We start from the raw sequence: 24,555 nt of genomic DNA, 5'->3' as shown, positions 1-24,555 counted from the left end.
TTTGACAGACAGTGCTGCCCCTCTGAGTTTCAGAGCATCTGCAAACATTTACTAGATTTAGTCTTTTTTTTTTTTAGAGTTAGAATGCTTTATGGATGCACCCAAGATCATGTCCAAACTTGTAGATATTGTTGTAGTGAGGCAGCAGATTGCCAGCATGTAGAAAAACTACAGTGGTGGATGCAAAAATGCACATCACATACAATTTTCTTACTCCAAAAATACGAGACTATATTGCATTGTGGTATACGGGAGTAAAATGTAGGATACATCACACGTACACTCAAATTTGCTGTGCATTGTGGGTATTTTATAGTACACTATATAGTGGATGAAATTAACCTTTTTTTAAGTCTTTTTTAAGCCACATTCTGCAAATGTTACAACAGTAAAAGTGAAAAAATAGTGCAGGCTCTAAACTGGCCTGCCAGCAGTCCAAACCTGTCTCCCATTGAAAATGTGTGGAGCATTATGAAGCACAAAATACAACAAAGGAGACCCCGGACTGTTGAGCAACCAAAGTCGTCCATCAAGCAAGAATAGCAAAGAATTCCACTTACAAGGCTTCAACAATTAGTGTCCTCAGTTACCAAATGCTTATTGAGTGTCGTTAAAAGGAAAGCTGATGTAACACAGTGGTAAACATGCCCCTGTCCCAGCTTTTTTGGAACGTGTTGTAGGCATCAAATTCAAAAGTGAATATTTGAAAAAAAAAAAAAACAATAAACAATAAAGTTTATCAATTTTAGCATTAAATATCTTGTCTTTGTAGTGAGTTCAATTGAATATAGGTTTAAAAAGGATTTGCATTTGCATTTGCATTGTATTCTGTTTTCATTTAGGTTTTACACAACGTCCCAACTTCATTGGAATTGGGGTTTGTACTATGTTGCTGACACATTTCCATCACTTAATATTTCACATTCATTATGACTTGCAGAAGTGCTTTGCATAGTTCTGTAATCACTGAGCATTCAAAAGTTAATGCATGAAATTCTTTCACTCTTGCACATTGAATGCATTTGAACTGTGCAATTATGTGCGTGCACTTCAAGCCATTACACATTTAAAATATATAGAAATAATGCACACGCACGTAAACACAGAAAAATGCACAAACACTGATCGTACATCACGTGATTTACAATAAGAAGCGGTTGAAGTGAAAGTAAAGGCTGCATTCGAAAGCGAAAGTCACCCGAATGAGTTTGTGTGCGTGCTCCTGCCCCGCCCCCTGCAGAGCATAGCCTGTAACCAAAAGTAAGATGTTTCTTCATGTGAAGATCTGCGAGCTCCAGCAGCAAAGAAGCCGAGTGACGCTCCTCACTGCTGGTCGGACTCAACGAGGCTCAGTCACTGCAAGTAAGTGAGCTTTGTGTTTAATAATACATAGGCGGTTTAATGCAAAAGTTTACCGTGCGCCACCTTCATTCATCTGAACTCAACAAGTGCCAAACTACAATCCAGAAACACACAATTTAATCTGAACTGGACGCTTTCACTTAATGCTGCACTGGACGATTGATTGGAAGCAAATGAACTCTTCCGTTAGATGGAACTTTTTTTCAGCTTTTGTTTGCAACAATATTCGGATGCATTTTACATATTGTGAACCCCAAGTGAAACAGTTGCTTTGGGGGTTACAGTGCTGATTGACAGCCTTAAAGAGGTCCTATTATGTTCATTTTCGGGGTTGTATTTATATTTTGACTGTCTCCTAGTATAGGTTTACATGCTTTAATGTTCAAAAACGTATTATTCTTTTTATACTGCCCCAGCATACCACATATCCATGCACTGCTGCACTGCAACTAAAATGACTGAAAACAAAAAAACAGTTCTACATTGTTCAACCAACGTGGATTTCTCAACCGTCAAACTGAAAGTTAAACTTTGTTCTCATTGTGTAATTTCAAATTGAATTGAATTTAATTTATGATAGAATATACTATAACAATAAAATCTCCTGTAATAACAAAGACAGATCGCACTGTGTGATATTGTGAGTTGAGGAAAAAGATATAGAGTTACATGACTGACTGTAAAGCGAGAACAGTGTGAAGCCTTCCTCTCCACAAAGAGGTGATCAATAAAGATTATATGATTTGGGATGAGATTAGGAAAGTAAAATGTTTGGAGAAGCAGCAACACAGTGTGATATTGATAGTCGCTCTTTACAATTTTAGCAATGAGATAAAACCAAAAAAAGTATAAAGAAAAAAGAAGGCAAAGAGAAATAAAGAACAACAAGAAAATGTTATTCTGAAGCAGTATATCATCTTGTAAATGAGTTGTTAAGCATGTAAAGCAGTATAATATAAGTAACAAATAATATATTGAATATTACAAGTTATTTACAAAGCACTTCTTTAAATAACAAATAATGTGTTCTGTATAACAAAAGCAAAATGTTACAAATCCATTACAATATCAAAACAGAAAGACACAACATCCTACTTAGGCCTATATCTTTAAGTAAGTTTTTTACTACTTAGAAAGTCTAGACCTACTTATTAAGTTTTTTGACTCTTATATTGTGTTTTTATTTGAAGTTTGCTGCTTTTATTTATTATTTTAAGAAACTTTGTTCTGGAAAGGAGCTTTATAGATAAACTTTATTTACTTTTAATGAGAAACTACAGTGAGAGCAAATAAACTTCCTTTTATATATTTTTACAAAAAAACACGTAGAGCTATGCAGAGGAAATCCACATTTTTTTTTATTTTTTTTCTTTTTGTCTGCTTGCTTGACTTAGAAAGTGAAACCATTTTTTTGCTACTATTAACTTAGTCATATCTGCCCTCCCCAGTGATTGATGATACACAAACATGCGGTTTATTATCAGCCACATGACCTGACTACACACTGGAAAAACACACACACACACACACACATGCACACACAGACTCGATTCATCCGTTGCAATAAATGCGATAAGGTTGAAGCTGCTATAATGGATTATTTTATGATTTGTATTAAATGAGAATGTGAAAGAAGTCGTTTTTACTCATGAACCTACGCAGAATTTTTACGTGAATCTGCAGCACCGCTGTCAACTTTTAATGAGTTTCAGTTCATTGTTTTGCTGTCTGGCTGCAACTTAACTGTTCTGACTATATACTATATACTATAAAGTGACATTTTCAGACTCAGCAGGCAGCTGTTTATAGCAGAAAAGCTCTAAAATCCACTTTACACTATCTGATAGTACACTATGATCTGTTTTTTCCTTTTTTCCTTCAGTTAACTGTTTTAGCTTGGTGGAAGGGCTGAGGGAGAAGGGGTCAGTAAATATTTAACATTTAGCCTACTTCCCAAATATTTGATCGTCCTCGAAATCCACATAAACCTCTCTTCACATTGACATAAATTTGATCTTCCACACACACAGAAAAGTCACTTTTAAAGCCAATTCATCTTTTGATCCCAGTATTTCCTTATTTTGAGATGGTGTTGAAGAACACCAGGGTTTTAATTACATGTGTTTTAACAACACAGACAACAGTGTGGGCAAAACAGCATCACTAATCTTTAATCTTTTAACAAAATATTCTCTGGAGTAGCACAACTAAAAACAAAAAAATGAAACTTTTACTGCCCCGCAATCAAGGCTAGTGGGTAAGGGAGATTAAATTCTAATTCAAATTCTCCCCCTCCACTGACACCTCCAAGAAAAATCTTAAGACATACATGTTTTCAGCGTCCTTTGGTTGCCCCTAATGGGTTTGATATGTTAGTGTTTTAGAATCTTTTTACATATGTTAATGATCTTTCCAGTTTTATTCTGTTTTTTGTGTGTGTGCATATCATATTGCTATTTTGTTGTTATTGTGCCTGTTTAAGTTTTATCTCTGTTTGACATTCATTTTCATTTTTTTCAGCATTTTGCTCAACTGTGACGTTTAAAGGTGCTATATAAATAAACTTGATTTGATTTATTTTGAAAAACCATCTGTCTTTATGTTAGCATGTTGTTCCCCGTAGAGCCTATTTGTAACCGAAAACCTAAAGACGATATCGTCATGTCACCTCTTCAACTAATACACACTCAACTATCCTGCTGTTATTACAGATATGTGAACTAATCACAGATATCAGCCTCGCTCATGGACTCACAGCAGTTCGACACGAAAGAATAAAGGGGAAACACTGCTGCTCAGCAGTAAACAGCAGACAGACAAAGTTAGCAATTCGCCGGTGAACACAGTGAAGCATTTAGCAGATAAACATCCAGATATTTCCCTCAGGAGGTGGTGGAGACTAAAACCGAGTTACGAGAGTGACTATATGACTTACATTCATCAGGTGGACACAAAAATCTGTTATTGCAGGTTTAAGCTGATGAGAAATGCAATGAAGTTGAACAAAAGATTTTTTTAACTGTGATTGTTAATTTTTGTGTGTTTCAGCTCATCGAATCCTTCAGTGACAGTCCTTCACAGACAGATGACCGCAGACACATGTTAATAAATTCTGATTAAAATCTCAAACTGTTGTTTAAAGCAACATGGAAAGAAGACCACACAGCAGATGAGCCACCAGAAAGGAGCAAGTGATGGAGGATATGCCAGTGAAAAGTGGAGGAACTGGTGCAACAGGTGGTCAAAAGGAGGATTCTCCTTTGTAGGATGGTCAGAGACAATCTTGATAGAACAGTAGTTCAGAGCAGAAAACAGAACCATACAGCTGTGACACAGAACCAAAGTAACCCCCCCGAGGAATCAGCACGACCAAAACGAGCCCAGAGCCCAAAGCGAGTTCAAACAGAGAGTCAAGAGCCGACAGAGACGCAGTTAGATCTACTGCAGTGGAAAAAACTACAGGAAGAACCTGAGTCCTGGTGCCAGGTTAGTGCTCAACGTTTGCCCACTGAAAATCACAGTTTGTGGATTTTATGCTTTGGGATGTTGATTTTTAAACAGTGCACAGATGGCCGGAGAGAGATAAAGTCCAAAATCAAACAACAGGATTTCATTCTTAAATGTGACAACCGATGGTGGAGGAAGTGCTCAGATCTTTTACTAAAAGTGAAAATAACAATACAATAGAAATACTCGGTTATATGTAAAAGTCCTGAATTTACAATTTTGCATGAGTAAAAGTATCAACCTCAAAATATAAATAAAGAAATACTTCACCCTCAAAATGATCATTTGTATATCAGTCAGTCATGCCATGTTGTCAGGGACTCATGAGGAAAACATTGCCTCCATGGAAAACGGCAAATGCATCAATTTGCTGCATTAAAAACATCAAAACTATTAAAGTTATCAATATTTATCTATTAGATTTTTGCTAAAACGTTTCTATTTAAAACTGAACTGAAAGTGATACTAAACTATGTTCTCTTCAAAGCCAGACTCCACTGCTAAGGTTTTTTGGTTTTGTTTGGGTTTTTTTTTTTTTTTTTTTTGCAAAAATGCATGCCAAGAAAAAAAATTCAATTTTAGAGTAATATCGCTGCATTATAATTATTGATGCATTAGTATGTACAACATCTTAATGTTTCAGCTGGTAATGGTGAAACAACTTTATATACTCTACTTGTTTTAGGATATGTTATGATAATACATCATAATTCATTAGTTATAAGATTTTCTATTAAATATCTGAACCTGCAAGGTAATTAATATTGGTCATTGTGCCAGCCAGAGACTCTAAAACAGGATAAAAGCAAGAGTAACACTTACAATAACACAACAAACATGAAAATACAGGTGTTATAGTTTTTACACTGCTTCAAAATCAGAACCTGTAGTTTCTACTTTGTTAAGAGGGATGAAACTCCTAATTATTTCTGATAAATATGAGTTGTTCACATCAGTGTCTTTCATGTGCACGGTGCCTCTGCAGTGAATCTGCAAATAAGCACTCACAAATCTCTGTAGTTATCACTGCATCATCGTTTGGACACTCAACTTGAAAAAGTCAAATATCTGGGTTTATCTCTTGAGTTTGAATGTTGGCATGAAAACTTTTTTGTCCCTTTTTTTCTGACAAATCTGACAGTTTGAACACAGAACCTGAAATGTACAAGTTTCCTCACAAAGCGTCCACAACACTGCGGAGCATTATTATTTCAATATTAACATTACTATCACATTATTAATATTTTTACTCAAAAATTATGGCACAGATACTGAACCTGCTGTGCCTGGGGGCCACTTTTGCAAAACAACAGGAGGCCAGGGTCCAGTCTCTAAGATTTGAGGACATTCAGGGCTTTGCCCAGACTTTTGTTGGGAAGGACCCTCCCCTGGAAGTTTTATTTTGATAAACAGGCTCTATTTTTTATTCTCTTTATGCACTCTGGCACCTTATTTACAGCCAAAGTACAAAAAAATCCCATGGTGAATCCATTCATTTTAATTGTAAATTAGAAAATCATCAGCAGGTCAACCGGCACCCTCTTGCAGGACCAGATAAGTTGAATATCACTACAATAGAGAATCTCTTAAAATGATGCAGATAATAAGTAATATATATAAAAGAACCGTGGGTGGTAGAAATACAAGAACTGGGTTAAAACTAGATTTTGTTTCGTTTTGTTTTTGTTAATGCACAAGCAACTCAAAATAATTTCTCGTTTCTGATACTTTATGATAGATAATGTATTTGAAGCTTGACTACAGAGAGTACTCTGCTTTTCTGTCCCGGCTGTGACAATGTTCTGTGAACTGTGAATTACAGACGTTACCCGAAAGTGAATTTTGCAATAACTTTAATTATATACAGTATGTTTATATAGTTTATTTCTAATACCTTCTCTGTTGTAGCTATTCAGTGGATCTGATGCTGAGAGCTTGCCCACACACCTGCGTCCATTCAGCAGTGCAGCAGAGTACAAACTAGTGAAACGTACTTTCCAGCAGCTCCAACACAGTGGTTACTACTGGGGATCAATGACCATGGAGGAGGCTCACGCAATACTCACAAAGGCACCACTGGGCACCTTTCTCATCAGGTAATCCACCACCTTTGTTTAAAAAGTTTTAGTGTTGCTGTATCTGTTCGATTGATGTTGCTTTTGTCCGCAACTTTTAATGCTTTTTCTCTTTCCTCTTGTGACAATTTGATTCCCTCTTCAATGGGATTGATTCGATTAAAAATAGGATGAATAGAAAAAAATTTGTTTTAAAAAAAAGTGTTTTAAATTTCACCCAGTGTCGCTTATTTATTATGTAAATCCTGTTTTGTGAACAACTCAGTCTAATTATATCATGATCAATCATGTCCACTAATGGAAGAGTTTGGGATATTGCACAATTTATTTTATGTTACGATAATTTCCCTATTTCTCATTTTCTACCTATTTTTTTAGTCAGATTCTTAAAAGGTCAAAATAGGGCAAGGTTTACAGGGTTTGCAGAATTTACAACGCATTTATTTATTTGTGCAGCTGCGCCATGATTAAAACATCTGCCGGCACATATTGATTTTATATTTTTGAAGCTTGACCTTTCATTAGGAGTGCTATTTAAACATATATACCATTTGGTTATTCATTACCCACACTCTAAGAATGTAGAGCATACTCTGGGCACAGACGGAGGAACAGAAAAGTTTGCTTTCACTCACCTCTGCAACAGCTGCTCCTCTAATCCATCGATCTACAGCTATGACCGAATTTGAATAATCAATTACCCACCCCTTGAGTCCACGACTAAAACGCCTCAAACTGCTGCTAAAGCAGGGAAAACACCTGTGCTATGTTCACAGACCCACAAAACCCCAAAATTTGAGAGAGGCGACACAGAATGATAAACGATAAAGAAGGGACACACACACACACACACACACACACACACATAAGTGAGTCATCGGCTACCGCCACACATAGATTGTAATTCCGTGGGAAACACAATGTTGTCATACTGCCCTTTTTTTCTATTGCGAGCCCCATGAAAAAAGCAGTACACAAAAAAATAAACAACATTGAGTGATCTTAAAGTGACTGTATGTGTACTGCTGTGTTGTTGCAGAGATAGCGTCCAGCCAGATGTTTTCTTCACTCTGAGTTACCAAAGTGATGACGGCCCGACTAGTGTTCGTGTTCAGCTGAACAACCTGCTCTTCAGTCTGTATGGCAGCCACAGGACTTTTGCTTCACTCTTTGCTCTGCTCACGTATTACACCAGCTCATCCTGTAAGCTGACGGCACCTTATCGCAAGCAGCGTCCAGAGCACCTGAAGCAGATGTGCAGGAGGGCCATTATACGCACGCATGGAGCAGAGAAAATAGGCACCTTACCTGGACTCAGCACTCAAGTTAAAGACTATGTTCATGCGTACCCTTGTTGTATATAGACATGAGTGGACAGGGTGCCTGTCGCTGTATGTTGTTTATGTTTACTCTGTATTTGTGTTATTTTTATTTCTTTTAAATAACAAAAATACAGCTCGATCTGCTAGTTGTTCAGTGGCTATTTGCACACATTATCACAATGTTTTACAGAGTACTCATGGTACATGTTATTACTTTTTGTTTAATAGAAAATCCTGTGTTATTGCTCCACCAGTGCCTCTATGATACATATCAGTTGTAACATCCATTAAAATGTAAACTTTGCTGCTGGTTAAAGCTGCATTTATTAGGGGCAAAAAAACATCAAAACAGGCTGACATATCACTATTTTATTATAATGTCCTCCTGCAAACCAAGCTTTTGTTTCGTATGCAATTTTAATTTTGCCTAGCTATTTTGGGTTGGTATGACCTGAGAAGCATAAAAAAACTAAGCAACGTCTTCGATCTGGAAATTCTTTTTGAAAAAACAATGTGCACCCAATGTCCCCATATGGGAATATGCTGGGGGGAGGGCATTTTTAATCTCTATTGTGGTATGAAGTATATAACTATTTATTTCAAATGCCTGTAAATCAAAATTGCAGGCAGTGTAACCTATTTAAAGATTTGTGATTAGTATAGTTTTTTTTTTAGCTCAGTATGATTTTTTTTCTTGCTGTATGCTAGCAAGGAGTGGCCTTTTTGTCTGTAGGAGCAGTCTGTCACAACTGCTGCAAAAATGCAATTAAAGTTTGAGTACTTCCTAATTAACAGTATTGTAGCTTAAAATTGCTTAAGTGTATAAACTTTGTCTGCTTTAACCACTAAAGTCATTAAGCATAAATAAACATGTAGACTATAAAATGTAATGCTTAGTGCCTCGTCCACTTTTTTGGATGTAGAACCATGGGCCTTAGGAAGTGCGCCGGGCTTTGAAGCCAATTTTTGTAGTAGTCAAACAGTGGAATTGCAACTTCCGAGCCCCTCACATGATGTCAGCTGGGAGAGAGAGGTGGAATGACACACAACATAGAGCTGCAAGTCAGCTTCGAGCTTTAGGTTGACGCAAAGGCCTCAATTTATGAGGGGTGCACTCTCTACCTGCTAAGCTAGACGTCGCCCCATCAAGCCTCTTGTTAGTGCTTTACATCAACACTGACTTATTTTTGTACGTTATTGTTTTTTTCAGCACAGCACACACCCAAAAGCTGCTTAGAATTCTTATAGTATACATTATCATTTTTCAGCATGCACAAACCACATACCAAAAAGCTGCTTCGAATTTGCATGGCATTAGAATACAATTTTGTTTTAAATCTCACTTAAATTTCTGTTTATCTGTAACCAAACTCAGTTGTTGTGGGAGGGCTGAAGAGGGGCCTATAGCTTGTTTGGGTCCTGGATCCACATAGTGAGTAAATCCGTCCATGTTTAACTCTCAACTGAAAAACTGTCTGCTAATGCTATCAGACAGGCTTTGTGTCAATATACAGATACACACAGCTAAAGCACACACACACACACACACACACACACACACACACACACACACAAACAGTTTTGATCGAGTACAGGTCTTCTGTTATCTGTTCCACTTCCTGTCCTAAATCTGACTGGCAGTGGCCCCTTTAGTCTAAATTAGCCCAGCATCAGGGACGCACACACATACACACACTTTTCCTGTCCTCAAATTATCCCTGCCTCATTAACCTTAAACAATGTTGATGTAAAACCGTCACCACTGTGACACATATAGAGGTGAGTCTGGTTTATTTATATGGCACCTTTAAACAACTAAGCAATTTAAAGTGCTATACATACGAAACTAAAGGTTATTAAGAAATTATGCTCACATAGTATAAAAATACACAAGTAAGAAAAGGATTTAACCCTTTGAAAGCTGGACTGACATCAGTTTTCTTGTACTGCATTCAGATGCCTTTCACAAGCATTTAAACCTCTGAAACCAGAGCAAATTGATCTGATTTCTTTCAAAAACATGGGGGAAAGGCAAGCAGCAATTTTTGCAAGAAATGTCTTGAAAAATAAAATACATTTGTGAAATGTGAAAAAACATGACCAGAAACTAGCCCATAGTTCTAATTATTATACTTAAAAAAAATACAGAAAGAAATATTTTATTATTATTTTTTGCATGTTTGGCCATTTCTTTGTTTTCTCTTTCTGCCTTTTCCCCTTTCTATTTTTGCTATTTTTCAGGTAATTTCCTTGTAACTTTTTACTTATTTCTTGCTAATTTTGGGGGGTCATTTCTTGTTCAATTAAAGCAATTAAAGCAAGCCAATTTCACAGGTTTCAAATGATTAAAAAATAAAATGATGCGAATAAAACAAAATAAAGTGGAGACTAAATTTACACTGCAGTGCATTAACAGTGCAGAGAAAAATATGAATGAATGTTACCAGATGTAGTTTGATGAAAGGCAGTGTCGATTATTTCAGATCTGTCTATGAGTGACAGTGCTGAGAGTCTCATGGGTCCGCGCGATCCCGGACTCTGCCTATGCTGTCCCGCGCGCTGAGTGCACCTCCCGCACGCGACTGAGTACATTATTATTACGATGTCAAACGACCTCTCTTGACTTGTCCGCTCGCACGCGCGCAGACACGCGGACTGGGATTACAACAACTGGAGTGGCGCGCGCACAAATAGCTCGTGTTTATGTAATGCCATATGTGACTGTGAATGAGTGTCTGTGCGCGTGTGTGCGCGCTGGAGCTGTATGGCACTGGCGCGAGCTGCAGCGGCGACAGCGGTCACACGTTAAACATCACCGACCCGTGCGTGATTTATTCTGCGGATTGAGGGCTCGTGAGATTTCGGGGGTGCGGATTTGACCCAGCATACAGGAGGGCGCTCGAGCTCCACCGTTTTCACGCACGGCACGCACGTAGACCCGGTGAAATCGTCACGCGGACAGAATCTGTCGCGAGTGTGTTCCTGCGCAGCCGGAGAGAGCGAGGTCCGGTCGGTCGGTCGGTCGGTGTGGATCGGTAGCACCGCGTGGCGGGGAGGCAGAGCGGGGCGTGCGCTGGACTCCTGGCCGGAATCGGAGCATCCCACTCCCGGCAACATCCATCCCTCCGCGCCTCAGCTCCAGCGGGAGGCCCGGAGCGGCGGCAGGATGTAGCAGCGGATTAACGGAGGAGAGAGGGGCGCTCAGAGGAAGAGAGCGGGACCGAGCGGACCGAGGCGGGACGGAGGGGACATGGGGAAGGACCAGGAGCTGCTCCAGGCCGTGAAGACCGAGGACTTGCTGACAGCTCAGCGGCTTCTACAGAGACCTCGGCCGGGGAAAGCCAGTCAGTATCCCTCCATCCCCCTGTCACACACACACACACACACACACACACACACACACACACACACACACACTACACTACCTGTCATTACCAGGTCAGGACAGTGCAGGCTAAATCTGATCTGATGCCATTTAGCCTAAATGGTGCACTGTGCTTGTGCTTGTGTGTGTGTGTTTGTGTGTGTGTGTGTGTGTGTGTGTGTGTAAGAGAGTGTGTGTGTTTTGTGCTATGACGTTGAGAGTGTGATAGTGATGACGTTGCACATGTGTGAGAACAGTCATCAGAATGTAATTAGAAATTAGGAGGATGCTTGTCACCCATTTTCCTCCATTGACCATGTGTGTATGTGTCTGCATGAGTGCACAAAAATATGTGTGCACTCCAGAGAGGATGTGTGTATTAGAAAGTGCGTGTGTGTGTGTGTGTGAGGTGGAAGTAAACGAAGGTCCTACACTGCTCTCGGGACAGGGGGATTATTGGTGTGTGAAGATGCCAGATGTTAGTGGTAATAATGTGATGACCATACACGTGCAGACATGTGCACATATGTGGTGCTCGCGTGTTAGTGTGTGTGTGTGTGTGTGTGTGTGTGTGTGTGTGTGTGTGTGTGTGTATGTGTGTGTGTGTGTGTGTGTGTGTGTGCATGCATGTGTTTGACGTGGAGTCAGCTGGGACTTGAGGTGATAATTAGATTTCAATTACAGCCTTGAAACTGCTCTCCTCCTTTCCCATTTCATCACCAGGCCCCTCTCCATTTCTCTACTCTGAATTTGTCTCCTCTCCTCTTCTCCTTTTTTTATCCTTCCATGTTTATTTTGCTGTTCCTACCTTTCCTCTTCCTACTGCCCCTCTCCTCTCCTCTCCTCTCCTCTCCTCAACTGTTGTTTCATCTCCTCTCCTGTTCTCTCCTCACTCCACACTATTCTTTTCTCTACTCTTCTCCTTCCCTCTCATCGTCTCATTCGCTCTCCCACCCCTTGTTTCTTCTCCTCTCCTCTCCTCTATCCTCCCCTGCCTACTCCCCTCCTCTCCCCTCATCTTTCCTCCTTTCATCCTCTCCTCTCATGTTTCCTCCTCTCCCTTCTCCTCTCAGTTTCTCTTGTTTTCTTCCCTCTGTCCTCTCTGCCTCTCCTCTCTCCTCCTCTCCTCTCTCCTCCTCTCCTCCCATTATGCCCTCCTCTCTTCTTGTGTCATCTGCTCTCCTCTCCACTCCTCTCCTCTCTTCTCCTCTCCTCTCCTCTCCTCTCCTCTCCTCTCCTCTCCTCTCGTCTGTTTGTCTCTGAACATTTCAGCAGTGCCATGGAAAGAAAAATGCTTCTCCTCAAATGCCAGAACAAATCAGCTCTGAGTGCTCAGTCCAGTGCACACTGACAAAGAGAAAGGGGGAGGTGGGTGATGAGGGGTGAGGAGGAGGGCTAGAATGGGAGAGAAAAAGAGTGCAGGACAGAAGGAGAGAAACTGCGAGATATGAACACAGGGATGTAAAGAGGCAGAAGGTGATGGGGAGAGGTTAAAGGGTGAGTTATAGGAGGCGTGTGTGGGTGTGTGTAACGGCATGAAACCAGGTTTATGTCTGAATAATTAAACAGGAAGTCGGGTTTCTCTGCTGGAGAACACACACACAAACACCTCTAACATACACAACTACAGGCAGGCGTGCACAGAAACACACCTGACACATCAGATGTTAGTCATGTGCCTGACTGTGTTTGTATTATTGACTGTATGCTGATGATGTTTGGAGCAGCAGGTGAGAGAGCGATGCTGTAGTGGTTGTTCGCCTTCAAAATGTCATAGTCTGATGACGGATGACGAAAACAATCGAAGTGGTGCAGGGCGGTGTAAGGTCATTTCAACAAGTTCTCATCCCAACTTGTCAATAGGGTTGGATATTGTCCAGGAAAATGCCCCTTAAAATGGCAGAATTTCAATCAAAAATACTTTCAGAATACTAATACTAATACAGCAGTGGCACCTTCACAAAAGAAAAGAAACATCAAAACACTACCTGTTAGCGTTCAGCAAGTACTACATATTCTGTTGGTAAGGTACTGAAATAGATCCAGAGGTTACAAAGTATAAGAAACACAATTTATTTCACTTGCTTAATCTTTACAAAAATCAGATTGTATAAAAATGATAATTTGCTTGCCAGGAGCAGTAACTTCCCAAAGTCTCCAGTGGCCACAAAAAACTGTTCCCGTCCAAAAAATATACTGGATCATAACTCTGAAAATAGTCGTTTTTTATACACTTTAGTTTTTGTATCTCCCAAAATGTTGAGATTTTTCTTTTTAAGTAATAAAATCTAATATATATATATATTAAGTGTAAACAGGATCTTATAAACTTCAGAAAGTTTCTCTCATAACAAGCCCACATCAATCTCTGAACCCATCAAGTATCAGTCTGACGCAGATAAGCCTCTGGGGGGAACAGCCAATATATTTGCTGTACCCAAGGGATATTTGGGCCAAGACTTCCTCTTTCGTACACCATTAATTTCAGCTAACTCTATATGAACAGATATCTGCATATGAATGCAGATGAATAAAAAAGCTAATACAAAACGAAATCATCATCAGACAACAGCTGACTGTTTCTGAAATCACATCTCTGCCTCTTTTGCTCTCAACACCGACTGTTTACCTGCCGTTCAATTATGATTAGTCAGCATAATTTAAACTATAAATGGAAACCAAAATGCTTCCAATATCAAAATCTTGTAGCACTGCTTACAGGGTCTGCAAACGTATTATGATATATTATAGAGATTAAATGCACATTTATGCCGGAAGACTGTTTGATGGAAAATCGACTAGAAACAGCTTTTCTGCTGCCAAGAAGTCTCTGAAGCATCACGCGGGGTTAAAAGCTAGCTATACTGAGCCAGCTAAGCTAAAAACAGCAGCATGGGTAATAGCTCCACACATACACAGAAAAGCCCTAATAGCGGCTTATTGAAGAACACCACTGCCACCAATGTACCCCAGCTCCCTGAGTTCACCTAACTGGATAACCACGACAACTCACGAAGGACACACAATATAGAACAGTCTGTCACACTGAAATGGACATTCAGATGGCGTGAATTTTTTAAATAGCTTTAAAGGTATACTTCAGGATTTTCAGTTAGTTTGTTAACATATTTGCCAGCTAAAGTGAAAGAAAAAGCCAATCCCACTCGTTTGGCGTTTTACCTAAGTAAATTTGTGTTTTTCAGTGCTGTGTCTCTCGGATGCCTGCTGCTTACCGTCTGACACTTTTTATAAAGCCCCGACCTCACCTGAGCGTCATAGGGGTACAGGCCCCGAGCACAGAAAATAGGACAAAACTAATAAAAACATCGTTATGAATATAATATAAACTATTTCTACCAATAGATTCTTCTCAATCCTTCACACTGGACCTTTAAGTTTATGGTCTTGCTGCATTCAAAGGATCCACTGATTTTGTTAATCAGAGTTGAATTTTTTTTAAGTATTAAATGAATCAGTTCAGACAGAGAGATGCTGAGTCTCTGGTACACTTAAAATAGATGACATTAAAGCTAGTGGCAGCATACAGAAAGTAAGGCGTATTTCTAAACCATTTGGTAATGGTTTTCTTATCTTTGGCTCAATTGCAGTAAAGCTCTTTATCTTAGAGATATGAGAACATCCTTATCATAATTGTATCTCTTTTATGTTGGAGCAAGAAACTGAAATGGGCACTTAGTAATTTGTACAATGTGTCTACCCCTATCGACGATCCATAAGTGCCATGATACTGACCTTTTGTGGCACAGCCAGTAGTGGGTCATAAAGTATTAATGTCTGGTTTATTCCTATCACATGAAGTTTACAACTGAATCTAAACTCTGTCAACAACAACATGTTTTGCACATCAAGTGTTGACCTCCTCCTCCAAATTCTGTCATCCAACTTTAAACATTAACTGTACTAAAATGCACTCAGGGGCAGTCAGGTTGTCTGTGACTCATCAGCACTGAGCATCAGCGACCTTGGTAACACCCACAAGTTCAGTATATTGTAACCATGGGGCTGAACAAAATTGCAACTATTTTAAATATTTAATAATAATTTGAATCATTTTTCAAGCAAATAAAAGTGCTGCAATTTGAGCTTCTCAATGTAAGTATTAGCTGATTTTTTTTGGTCTATTATGCTGATTAACTCAATATCTTTTGGTTTGGGGCTGTTAACCTGGGTTTAGGAATATTCAGCCTAGTCTTCAGAAGAAAATATTCACATTATGCATTTCTGCAAACCACAAATATGCTACATCTGCAGATTCATATGTAGGCTATCATATCAGTTTCTCTAAATTGACAAAATATATAGCTTCAGCTGAATGAGATGCCTGCCAAACTGCAGACTAACCCTCTAAATCAAGAGCAATGTTTTTTTTTTTTGCAAAAACATTGCAACCGATCTTTTAGAAACAAATTAATAACTTATAAAATCTTTTAAAATGTCAGGGTCTAACAAAGTCCTGCTACTACAACAGATTTTAAAGTATAACTATATTTCTTTTATTCATTCTAGCTCCATAAAGTGAACCCTGTCTTTATCAAAATTGTAGTCTGTCTGGTATTTATTTATTTATCTGGTATTTATTTTCAGAAAAGCGCAGAGCAGTATTTGTCACATGTAAGTGCCATTACAGTTAAAGTTAAAGTCTGTGAGTGTGATGCGTAATAAATCTTCACCCTTTGTTTCAACCTTTGTAACTCTATTTCAAAAGGTTAACTATAAAAATGAAAAGTTACAGGTTAAGTTTCAATCTTATAGTCTTGACTCCATTGGAAAGCTTTTTGCACCCTGGACTAATTAAATTAGAGCTTTTGGCCATGACGTAGTTATTATGAGCAGCACTTTAGAAAAAAACGAAAAATTGCAAGTATGACAACTTTAAAAATTGCAAAAGCAATTAGATACTTAATTTCCCTCTACATATAATGATTCAAACCACTAAACATTTCAACATGTTATACATAATGATATAATACAATTTTACTACTTATACCTGCATATCGCTTGTCAGATTACGGCTCTTACAGCTCTCTCATCACATAATCTTGTCATTTTTCACTGCTGATGAAAACGTGATACAGTTCCTGCACTATTAGCATATTGTGACCCTGAGTCTGGTCACTTTAACATATGTGTGCAATCGTCTGGAAACAAAGAGCGAACAGAGTCAGCGATGGCATTTGTTTTAGGCTACATGTTACACTGAAACTCTAAATGCATGATGACAGGCGGAAGTCAGAGGGGGTGAAAACTGGACTTCGGAACATTTCTGGTAATGAGAACCCTTGAGAAACCCTTCACTTCACCTCTCCTGAGGTTTGGGAATCTGCTGTGTTACACTGAAAGTTGCTTTGCCAGCAGTTTGTTGTTGGTGCCCTCTTATTCAGACTGAAAAGGGTTTCATGATTTCATGTCAAATAAACCCATGAATAGCTACAATTTGAGGGAGATGCTGCAAAATAATATCATAGTAATCCCAGTGCCAAGTGATTGACAGTCTGTGAGAATGGCACGTTGAAGGGTTACCATGGTAACCACGGCTCGGTTGCAGTTTTTTGCCTAAAATTACCATAAAGAAAATAAAATGAAATGCAATGAACCCTGGTCCAAGGACACCATCAGAGAAACATTATGGTAATGCTCTTAAACAAACAGTTCATGTCTGAGAAGGAAAATAACATCATAATTCTAAGTAAGAGATCCAATTAGGGAGATGATTATGACTGAAATAAGTTTCCAAATGAATATTAGTTTGGAGTGTGTTCACTGTGGCTCCTGAAACAAAAGAGAGGATGACTTGTTTGAGGGCAGCGTGATACTCTGAGTATTTGATTAAACATACATCCTGGTTTTGGGTCAGATGGGGGCGTTATTAAGTAATGCCATGATCCAGACTCCATGTAGGAAAAAAAGATAATCTATTGAGAGAAACACAGAATAATTATGGGTGCAGGATGTCGTGGCCCTAAGTTTGTGGCTCTCTGACAGTGACACAGATATCTGCACTCATTGATTCATCCGCTGGGGGTGGAGGTGGGGGTGGGGATGATTTGTATTTTTAATCCAAGATAGATGTTGAGTTGGGGGGGGGACCTACACGTGCACAAACGCGCACACACATGCAGGAGAATGATGTCACAGTGTAAACAGAAACATCCGAACTACCAATCAGCACGCGCTCTTTAGCAAATTACAGGGAAAATTAGAGTGTGAGAGCAGGATGAAGGGATGAAGTGCAGATAGAGCTGCAGAGAGAAGGAGAAGCTTTCCCCCAGATTACAGGACAGCTACAGATTACGGCCTGTGGATTATGAGGGTTTGACCAAAAAAAAAAAAAAATAGAGGCAGAGAGACAAACAAGCTGCTTTTTCTGTGTCCTTTTCAGAGAGAGTGTGTGTGCCGGTCTCTGTGAGTGTTTGCATCTGTGTGTCTGTCTGGTGTTTTCACCGTTTTGATGCTCCAGTCAAAGATCAAGGTTATCACATACACACACATGCACATTCACATAATCACACGCAGAGACCCATATATGTGCAATAAACACTCCAAAATACTACAGACATACCGTAAAACTTCAAATAACAGTCCCTTTTACTAGCCTGGTGTGGCGACACATTTTGACAAATAAAGGCCTGTCTCAGTTAGAGGCCCGGTCTGGTTACTATGCAGTTCATTTTATAGAAGTTCTTTGGATCTCTAAAACTATGTTGTTGGCTACCCCCTGGAGGTAATGTTAAGTTTGCTGCTTAGATCATGCACACGGTATGTATACATGTTTAAACTTTTGTCAATATGGACATGCTACACACATTATCTCAGTAATATTTCCACAATTCAATCATTTAGTCAATTTTACAGACACCGTGAGCACAAAGAAGACAGTATTACCGGCATAGTAAACAAGGGAGATGCAAAAAACAAAAAAGAGATTAGTAGATGTAGAAGACTGTTTTTTTAAAAAAAAAAACAAGAGAAGGATTAATGTCCAGTGAACTATAGTCATAATTTCAAAATTCATAACAATTATTTTTGCATAGTTATTATAATTTTAAGCATTTTTTTCAGGTCATTTTTCGCCTTGTATTTTTTTGTTTTACTTTCTCTCGGATTTTTTAAAGGTTTTTTTTACAAATTTTCAGGTAATTGCTGTGTGTGTGTGTGTGTGTGTGTGTGTGTGTTTGTGTGTGTGTGTGTGTGTGTGTGTGTGTTTGTGTGTGTGTGTGAGAGAGAGAGAGAGAACTCTGCAGTGGAGACAGTTGGGGAGAGTCCACCTGCACACACAGAGTGTCAGGGGTAACTGTAGCATCACACAGCTAGCATCGCTTAGCAGTTATTAATTTGTTCATCGTCAGAGTTGAGCCTTTTCAGAGCGAGTTAGCTTGTGCTAATGCTCCAGAGATGGTCCCTCAGTGCTGCATCAAATCTGTTTAACGGCAGCAGGAAATTTGATGATCTGGTGAAGAGTCGGCCGGTCGGGAATCAGACGCTTGGGGTGATTGTGTTGTCCTCCTTTGAAATTATGAAAGATGTCCACTCCAGCAACAATATGTTTGGATTTCTATTCTGCGTGCTGCGTTTGTGGTTGTTCTTCCTCTCTGTGTTTTGGCAGCTTGAAAACTAACTTCATAGGTGTGCCACCACCTGCTTTATCAGGGTGTGTAGATGCTGCCCCTAATAAGTCAATTAAAGCAGTCTGGCTTCATATTATCCACTGCAATTTCATGATCGGAGTAACAGATAAGAATATAAAGTTCTAATTATCTCATGATAATTTATCGGACTGATATATATCATGCACCACCTAACTGAGATTCATCATCAAAGATACATGTGTCTGGTGCATAATGATGAAGTATTTTATCACATGTAAATGAAATTCAACCTGGTATTTCTCTCATATTTACTGACAGGTGTTTTAATAAAAGTATCAACACGAAACACAAAAGTTATTCATGTGTCTGAATGAAACAGGTTTGTTTACATTAGTCCCACTGGGGGAAAAGAAGACTATTTTACAGTTATTATCAACTGAGAAGAGTAAATTGCAGATTTTTTATGTATGCTTGACTCAGTAATTTTGTGAGTATACCTTAAATTTATATGGTTAAAAAAGCACAGGATGAGCTTTCTTAGAGGAGTTTCTCAGAATGACTTCTATTTGTTTTCTTACCTCGTTCCTTCTCTTTGACATCTGCTGCTGCTCGTTGCAGAAAGTTGGTTTAGAGCGCTCACAGGTATTAAAGTGTAGCTGTTGACTCTGCCTACAGGGAGCAAATTATAATACAAAGAGAGAGAATACATTAATCACTGAATTCTGAATAAATTACATTTTGACTGTTTTGTAATGAGTTTGTGATGCCCTTTCTTTGCTCTCTCATTCCCTGTGTCTCTTTTCTTTGTTTGGTTCAGAGCTTCTCGGAGCAGCGAAGCGGGTGAACGTCAACATCCAGGATGCAGATGGGTGAGAGACTACAGCTCTTAAAATTCATGTTTTCTGTGCTATTGTTCTATTGTTCCACATTGCATCATCTTTTTTCCCCTCATCTTCTGTTTTTCTCACCTCTCCTCTCCTTGTCTGTCTTCTTTACGTCATATCACGCCGTCAAAAGTTTTACGAGTATGTTATTCATTGCATTGCAATGTAGCTATACAGTAGAGCTGCAGCTAATGATTATTTTCACTGCTGATTATTTTCTCAATTAATTGATTAGTTACGAAGAATATTTAGTGAATGGGGACTGATTTACACTTTTTGACAGCTATATTGCAGGATTATATACAACTCAATGGTATGTCCATCAGGACAAATGGGAAAAGTCAGGGGATCCAGTCCAATGTTTTATTTCAGGGTAGTTTGACTGGTTTACAGGAGAACAGAAGAAAAGGATTAACAAAGCATATTAACACAGACATTTTAATTCCTGATTTAAATAAATGAACAATCCCAACAAAGTAAACTTGTAAACTTAAACATGATGAGGAAACTTTTTCTGTTAATAAAACTTATCAATGCAGCAAATAAATCAAACTATTGAAGCTACTATAAATGCCTCTAAGCAAAGGGAAACTTACAGTTCATTTACACAGATCAAACTTTAGAAGGGATGAGGCTTCCACATGCAGCCAGCCAGCTCTTTGTTCTCAGAGGATCTGACACAGGTGAGCTGACTGCCGATAAAGGCTCTGAGGCTCCGCCCATCCCGGGAGCAGAGAGCCAGGTAGAGGAGGAAGGTGTATCCTAAAGCCAAAGATGACATCTTCAAATGTTGGTTTTGCCCACAAACCAAAGTTAATACATGTATTGTCATAGAGGGGTAAAGAAACCAGAAAATATTAACATTTAAGAAGCTGGAATCAGAGAATTAGAATTTTTCCTCATTATTCAAATAGATTGATCGATTATTAAATTAGATGGTGATTATTTTAAGAGTTGACAAGTGATTCTATGGGATTTCATCCTTACTCATCAAGGGGTCAGCCCCCGCAGTAAGGTTCAGGCAACAAAACTACATGGTTATGATTAGGAAACAATCAGGGATGTTGCTAAAACAACATTTGAGTTTGAGTGGCCCAAACATGTTGCTTAAAGAACACCAAGCTTAGGGCGCCCAATAGCTCACTTGGTAGAGTGGGTGCCTCATATACAGAGGCCTTGCTGCAGCAGCCGCGGATTCAACTCTGGTCTTGGCCCTTTGCTGCAAATCACCCACTTTCTCTCCCCCTTTCACACTTAGTCCATCCTATCGATTAATGGGAAAAAAACCCCCAAAAGCTAGTCAAACAGCTTTGAGTAACACAAAAAGTTGCAATTTATGTTGTTTGTTGGTCTAGAACACTGCTTTCTGTGGTCAGTCCGAAGTTTGTTAGACCCATCCACCTCTCTATCTGCCTACACCCTTAAATCCACATTTGTAGCTCTGAGCATCTTAAAATGACATGGATGAGTTTATATTGGAGTGTGGGAAAAGCCCAGTGCATCTCACATCATGCCCTGGGTGTCATTTTAATAATGACGGGGACAGCGCCCACGTGATGTTTTTTGTCGTTGCAGGAGTGAAACCAGGCCGGCTAATCAATTAATCATTGCTCTCTACTACAGAGTTGAATCCCTGTTGCAGCTTTTCAGAATATAAATATGTTAATGGTGCTTGGGGAAAACAGGACCTGCTGCAAACACAGCATAGTATTGAGGGCAGTGGTTCCTAACTTGGACGTCATACCTCCAAGGCATTAATAAAAGTACCTATAATCAATTTTTTACATACATACACTGGACTAAACAAGAAAACAATGTGACAGTGTGAAAGAGGTCGCTCGTATTGATGAACCTACAAAGAATTTTCACCCAAATATGTTTTGTCTCACTCTCACTGCTGTCATAGTTTTGTTTACAGCTAACCCTTCTGTACACTGACTGCTCAACATCAAACAGCAGACAGACGCAATTACTGAATAGCTGGTGATCATTGTGGAGCATTTGGCAACTAAGCATCCAGATATTTTCCTCAGGAGTTGGTGGTGACCAAAAACAGAAATAAAGGCAGTTAACTTTGGACTTACATTCACCAGGTGGACAGAAATACCACTGAAATGAATGATAGTGTTGCTCCAGAAACAGTTGGATTTTTAAATAAGCAACTGTTTCCCATATCTACTTGAGGATTATATAAACAAAATCAAAAATCTTGTTTGTGCTGACCTCCAGTAGTTTAAGTTTTCACCTTGATGAAGTGATGTACAGATGTACTCCAGGACCTCGTGGCTCTTACAAAACTGTGAGACTTTACTCTGTCACCAACAGACGTGGTTTAATCATCCAACTGACCGGGGCGAGCTAAAAGGACATAATCGTCCTCTGAGATCAATATACTATCAGCCGTATCATTTTACAGATTACCCTCAGCCAGCTGAAGAGCTCCTGTCCAAAGACTACCTTAAAGGGACAATTCACCCCAAAAATCAACAATACATGTTGTTCCTCTTTCCTGTAGAATTATTTATCAGTCTAGATTGTTTTGGTGTGAATAGCAGTGTGTTGGAGATATCAGTCGTAGAGATGTCTGCCCTCTCTCCAATATAATGGAACTACATGGCACTAAGCTTGTGCTGCTCAAAGTGTTTAAAAAATACATTTAAAAAGCTCAACGGCAATGTCTCTTTGCAGAAATCATGATTCATTCATTCATCATTTAGGAACTATTTTCTTTCTACTGAACTACACCTACTACCCGTATCAGTCAGAAGGAAGTGTGCATCTACTGCTAGCTCACAGAGCACCACTGAGCTTGCTGTTGTTACAGCACAGTTTCACAGATTTATTTAATTGTTATGGCCTGCCAAGGTTAAAACATCTGTCTCCACATATTGACTTTTTAGTTTTGGAGCTCAACTGTCATTAGGAGCACTATTAATAAATATAGATTGTTAGGTTATTACTTTACACCACACTCTCAGAGCACAATGCGTAATCTGGGCACAGACGGCGCAGCAGAACACCATACGCAGGGAAAGTGAAGCTTAACTTTCGATTGTGGTGGATCTAAAAGTTTGCGTTCACCACCTCTTCAGCAGCTGCTCCTCTCGTCCATCGATTTGATCAGCTGTGATTGGATGGACTGATCACTTATCCACTGCTGCTGAGGAGAAAAAAGATTTCATGAAGAGTTATGTCTGCGCTGCATTCTTGGAACAGCAAAAATATCTGAATTTAGAGAGAGAACAAAGTATGATAAAGGACACACATGCGGGAAAAACGAAATGGAGAATTTGCTGACCTTACCCTTCCTATGAGAACAATCCTCGCGATTATGAGTAGATGCAGTGCTCCTTCTGTGCAGTGATACGGCTCATGGCTGTAGTTTGGTAGAAAGAAAATAATTCCAAAATGACACTGCTCACAATTGCTTTTGAGATTTTCAAATGTATTATTTTTACACTTTGAGCAACACAAGCCAAGTGCCATCCAGTTCCATTATGATCGAGAAAAGGCAGATATCTGTACTGCTGATATCTCCAACACTCGACAACTCACACGGAAACAACAACAAAACATATAAAGTCTGTGGGGGTTTTGGTTATATAATGCTGTGGAGTTGTATATTGGTGTTTTAATGGCTTTTTAAATGTATGCATGGTTGTATGAAAGTGTATGATGTATGGTGTGTAGCAGTATAGATTTAAGTATAAATGTAAATGTGTGTGTGTGTACTTAGATATGTAAAGTTTTGATATGTGAATTTAATTATACTCTTCTTTTTATTTTGTAAATTTCATATAAAGATGTAGTTTTACTTCTTTTATTGTAAATTCTGCATTTATTCAGTTGTGAACTGTGAGCACATTATTAAGAAACTCAGACTCAATCTAGACTGATAAATAGCACTACAGGAAGAGAGGAAGAGGAAAATATGTCTTTTTGATTTGAGGTTGAACTGTCCCTTAAAAGGAGAGCCAATATTTCCCAGCTGTTAATTTGCTGAGAAATGTTCCCTTATCAGCTCTGAATGTACAACTATGGATTTTGGCTATATTTAGACTCACGAGTGGTTAAGCTTTTTATGTGCACATGCTTGGTTTGCGATTGTGTTCCATTTGGCTCCATCAGATAACAGAGATCTTTTTTATTATGTTGATTGGAATCAGATAATTGGACTCAACTCCTTGTGTAATGACTGATGATTCGTTGATTTGACTCCAGGGCCGGGCCCTTATATTCACCAGGGATCCATTAGACACACACACACTCACGGACCGTGCTGTGTGCACGCTTGGCTCCAGGGTAGAGAGATTGCTTATTAATGGAAGTAGGTCATTTGCCCCCTCCCGTCGCTCACACAGAGCTGAGGGGCGGAGCTGCTCTACGCTGAAGATTATTTCAGCAAAGTTATGCTCTGGTTTTACACTATACGAA

General features: G+C 39.1%; 2 protein-coding genes across 5 annotated transcripts in view; both read left to right on the top strand.

The window, feature by feature from the left end:
* Positions 1-1,206: 1,206 nt before the first annotated feature.
* On the top strand, positions 1,207-9,156 carry LOC121941710 (suppressor of cytokine signaling 1-like). Its single transcript, XM_042484562.2, has 4 exons — positions 1,207-1,362; positions 4,411-4,848; positions 6,778-6,965; positions 7,984-9,156. The coding sequence occupies exons 2-4, from the start codon at positions 4,630-4,632 to the stop codon at positions 8,306-8,308; spliced, it is 732 nt and encodes a 243-aa protein (XP_042340496.1). The 5' UTR covers positions 1,207-1,362; positions 4,411-4,629; the 3' UTR covers positions 8,309-9,156.
* Positions 9,157-10,871: 1,715 nt separating this feature from the next.
* Positions 10,872-24,555, top strand: part of LOC121941635 (caskin-1-like) — a 45,921-nt gene continuing 32,237 nt past the window's right edge. For 2 of the 4 annotated variants that reach the window (XM_088075842.1, XM_088075840.1), the window contains exons 1-2: positions 10,873-11,610; positions 20,055-20,106. In XM_088075842.1, the coding sequence (XP_087931968.1) occupies positions 11,517-11,610; positions 20,055-20,106 (146 nt within the window). In that variant the 5' untranslated portion in view covers positions 10,873-11,516. Of the gene's footprint in view, positions 11,611-20,054; positions 20,107-24,555 lie in introns of all 4 variants that reach the window. The other 2 variants (XM_088075841.1, XM_088075843.1) reach the window with 2 other exon arrangements.

This window comes from Plectropomus leopardus, chromosome 3 (assembly GCF_026936395.1).
Source record: "Plectropomus leopardus strain MGB_pleo_1.0 chromosome 3, ASM2693639v1, whole genome shotgun sequence".
Classification (NCBI taxonomy): domain Eukaryota; kingdom Metazoa; phylum Chordata; class Actinopteri; order Perciformes; family Serranidae; genus Plectropomus; species Plectropomus leopardus.
The sequence above is the reverse complement of the archived record's forward strand: the minus strand, read 5'-3'. Positions and strand labels throughout refer to the sequence as shown.

Excerpts from the sequence above, each read along its gene's own strand:
- LOC121941710 (XM_042484562.2), top strand. The coding sequence starts at position 4,630 with ATGGTCAGAGACAATCTTGATAGAACAGTAGTTCAGAGCAGAAAACAG. Across the intron at positions 4,849-6,777 it reads AACCTGAGTCCTGGTGCCAG|CTATTCAGTGGATCTGATGC; the intron begins GTTAGTGCTCAA and ends TCTCTGTTGTAG. Across the intron at positions 6,966-7,983 it reads CTGGGCACCTTTCTCATCAG|AGATAGCGTCCAGCCAGATG; the intron begins GTAATCCACCAC and ends GTGTTGTTGCAG.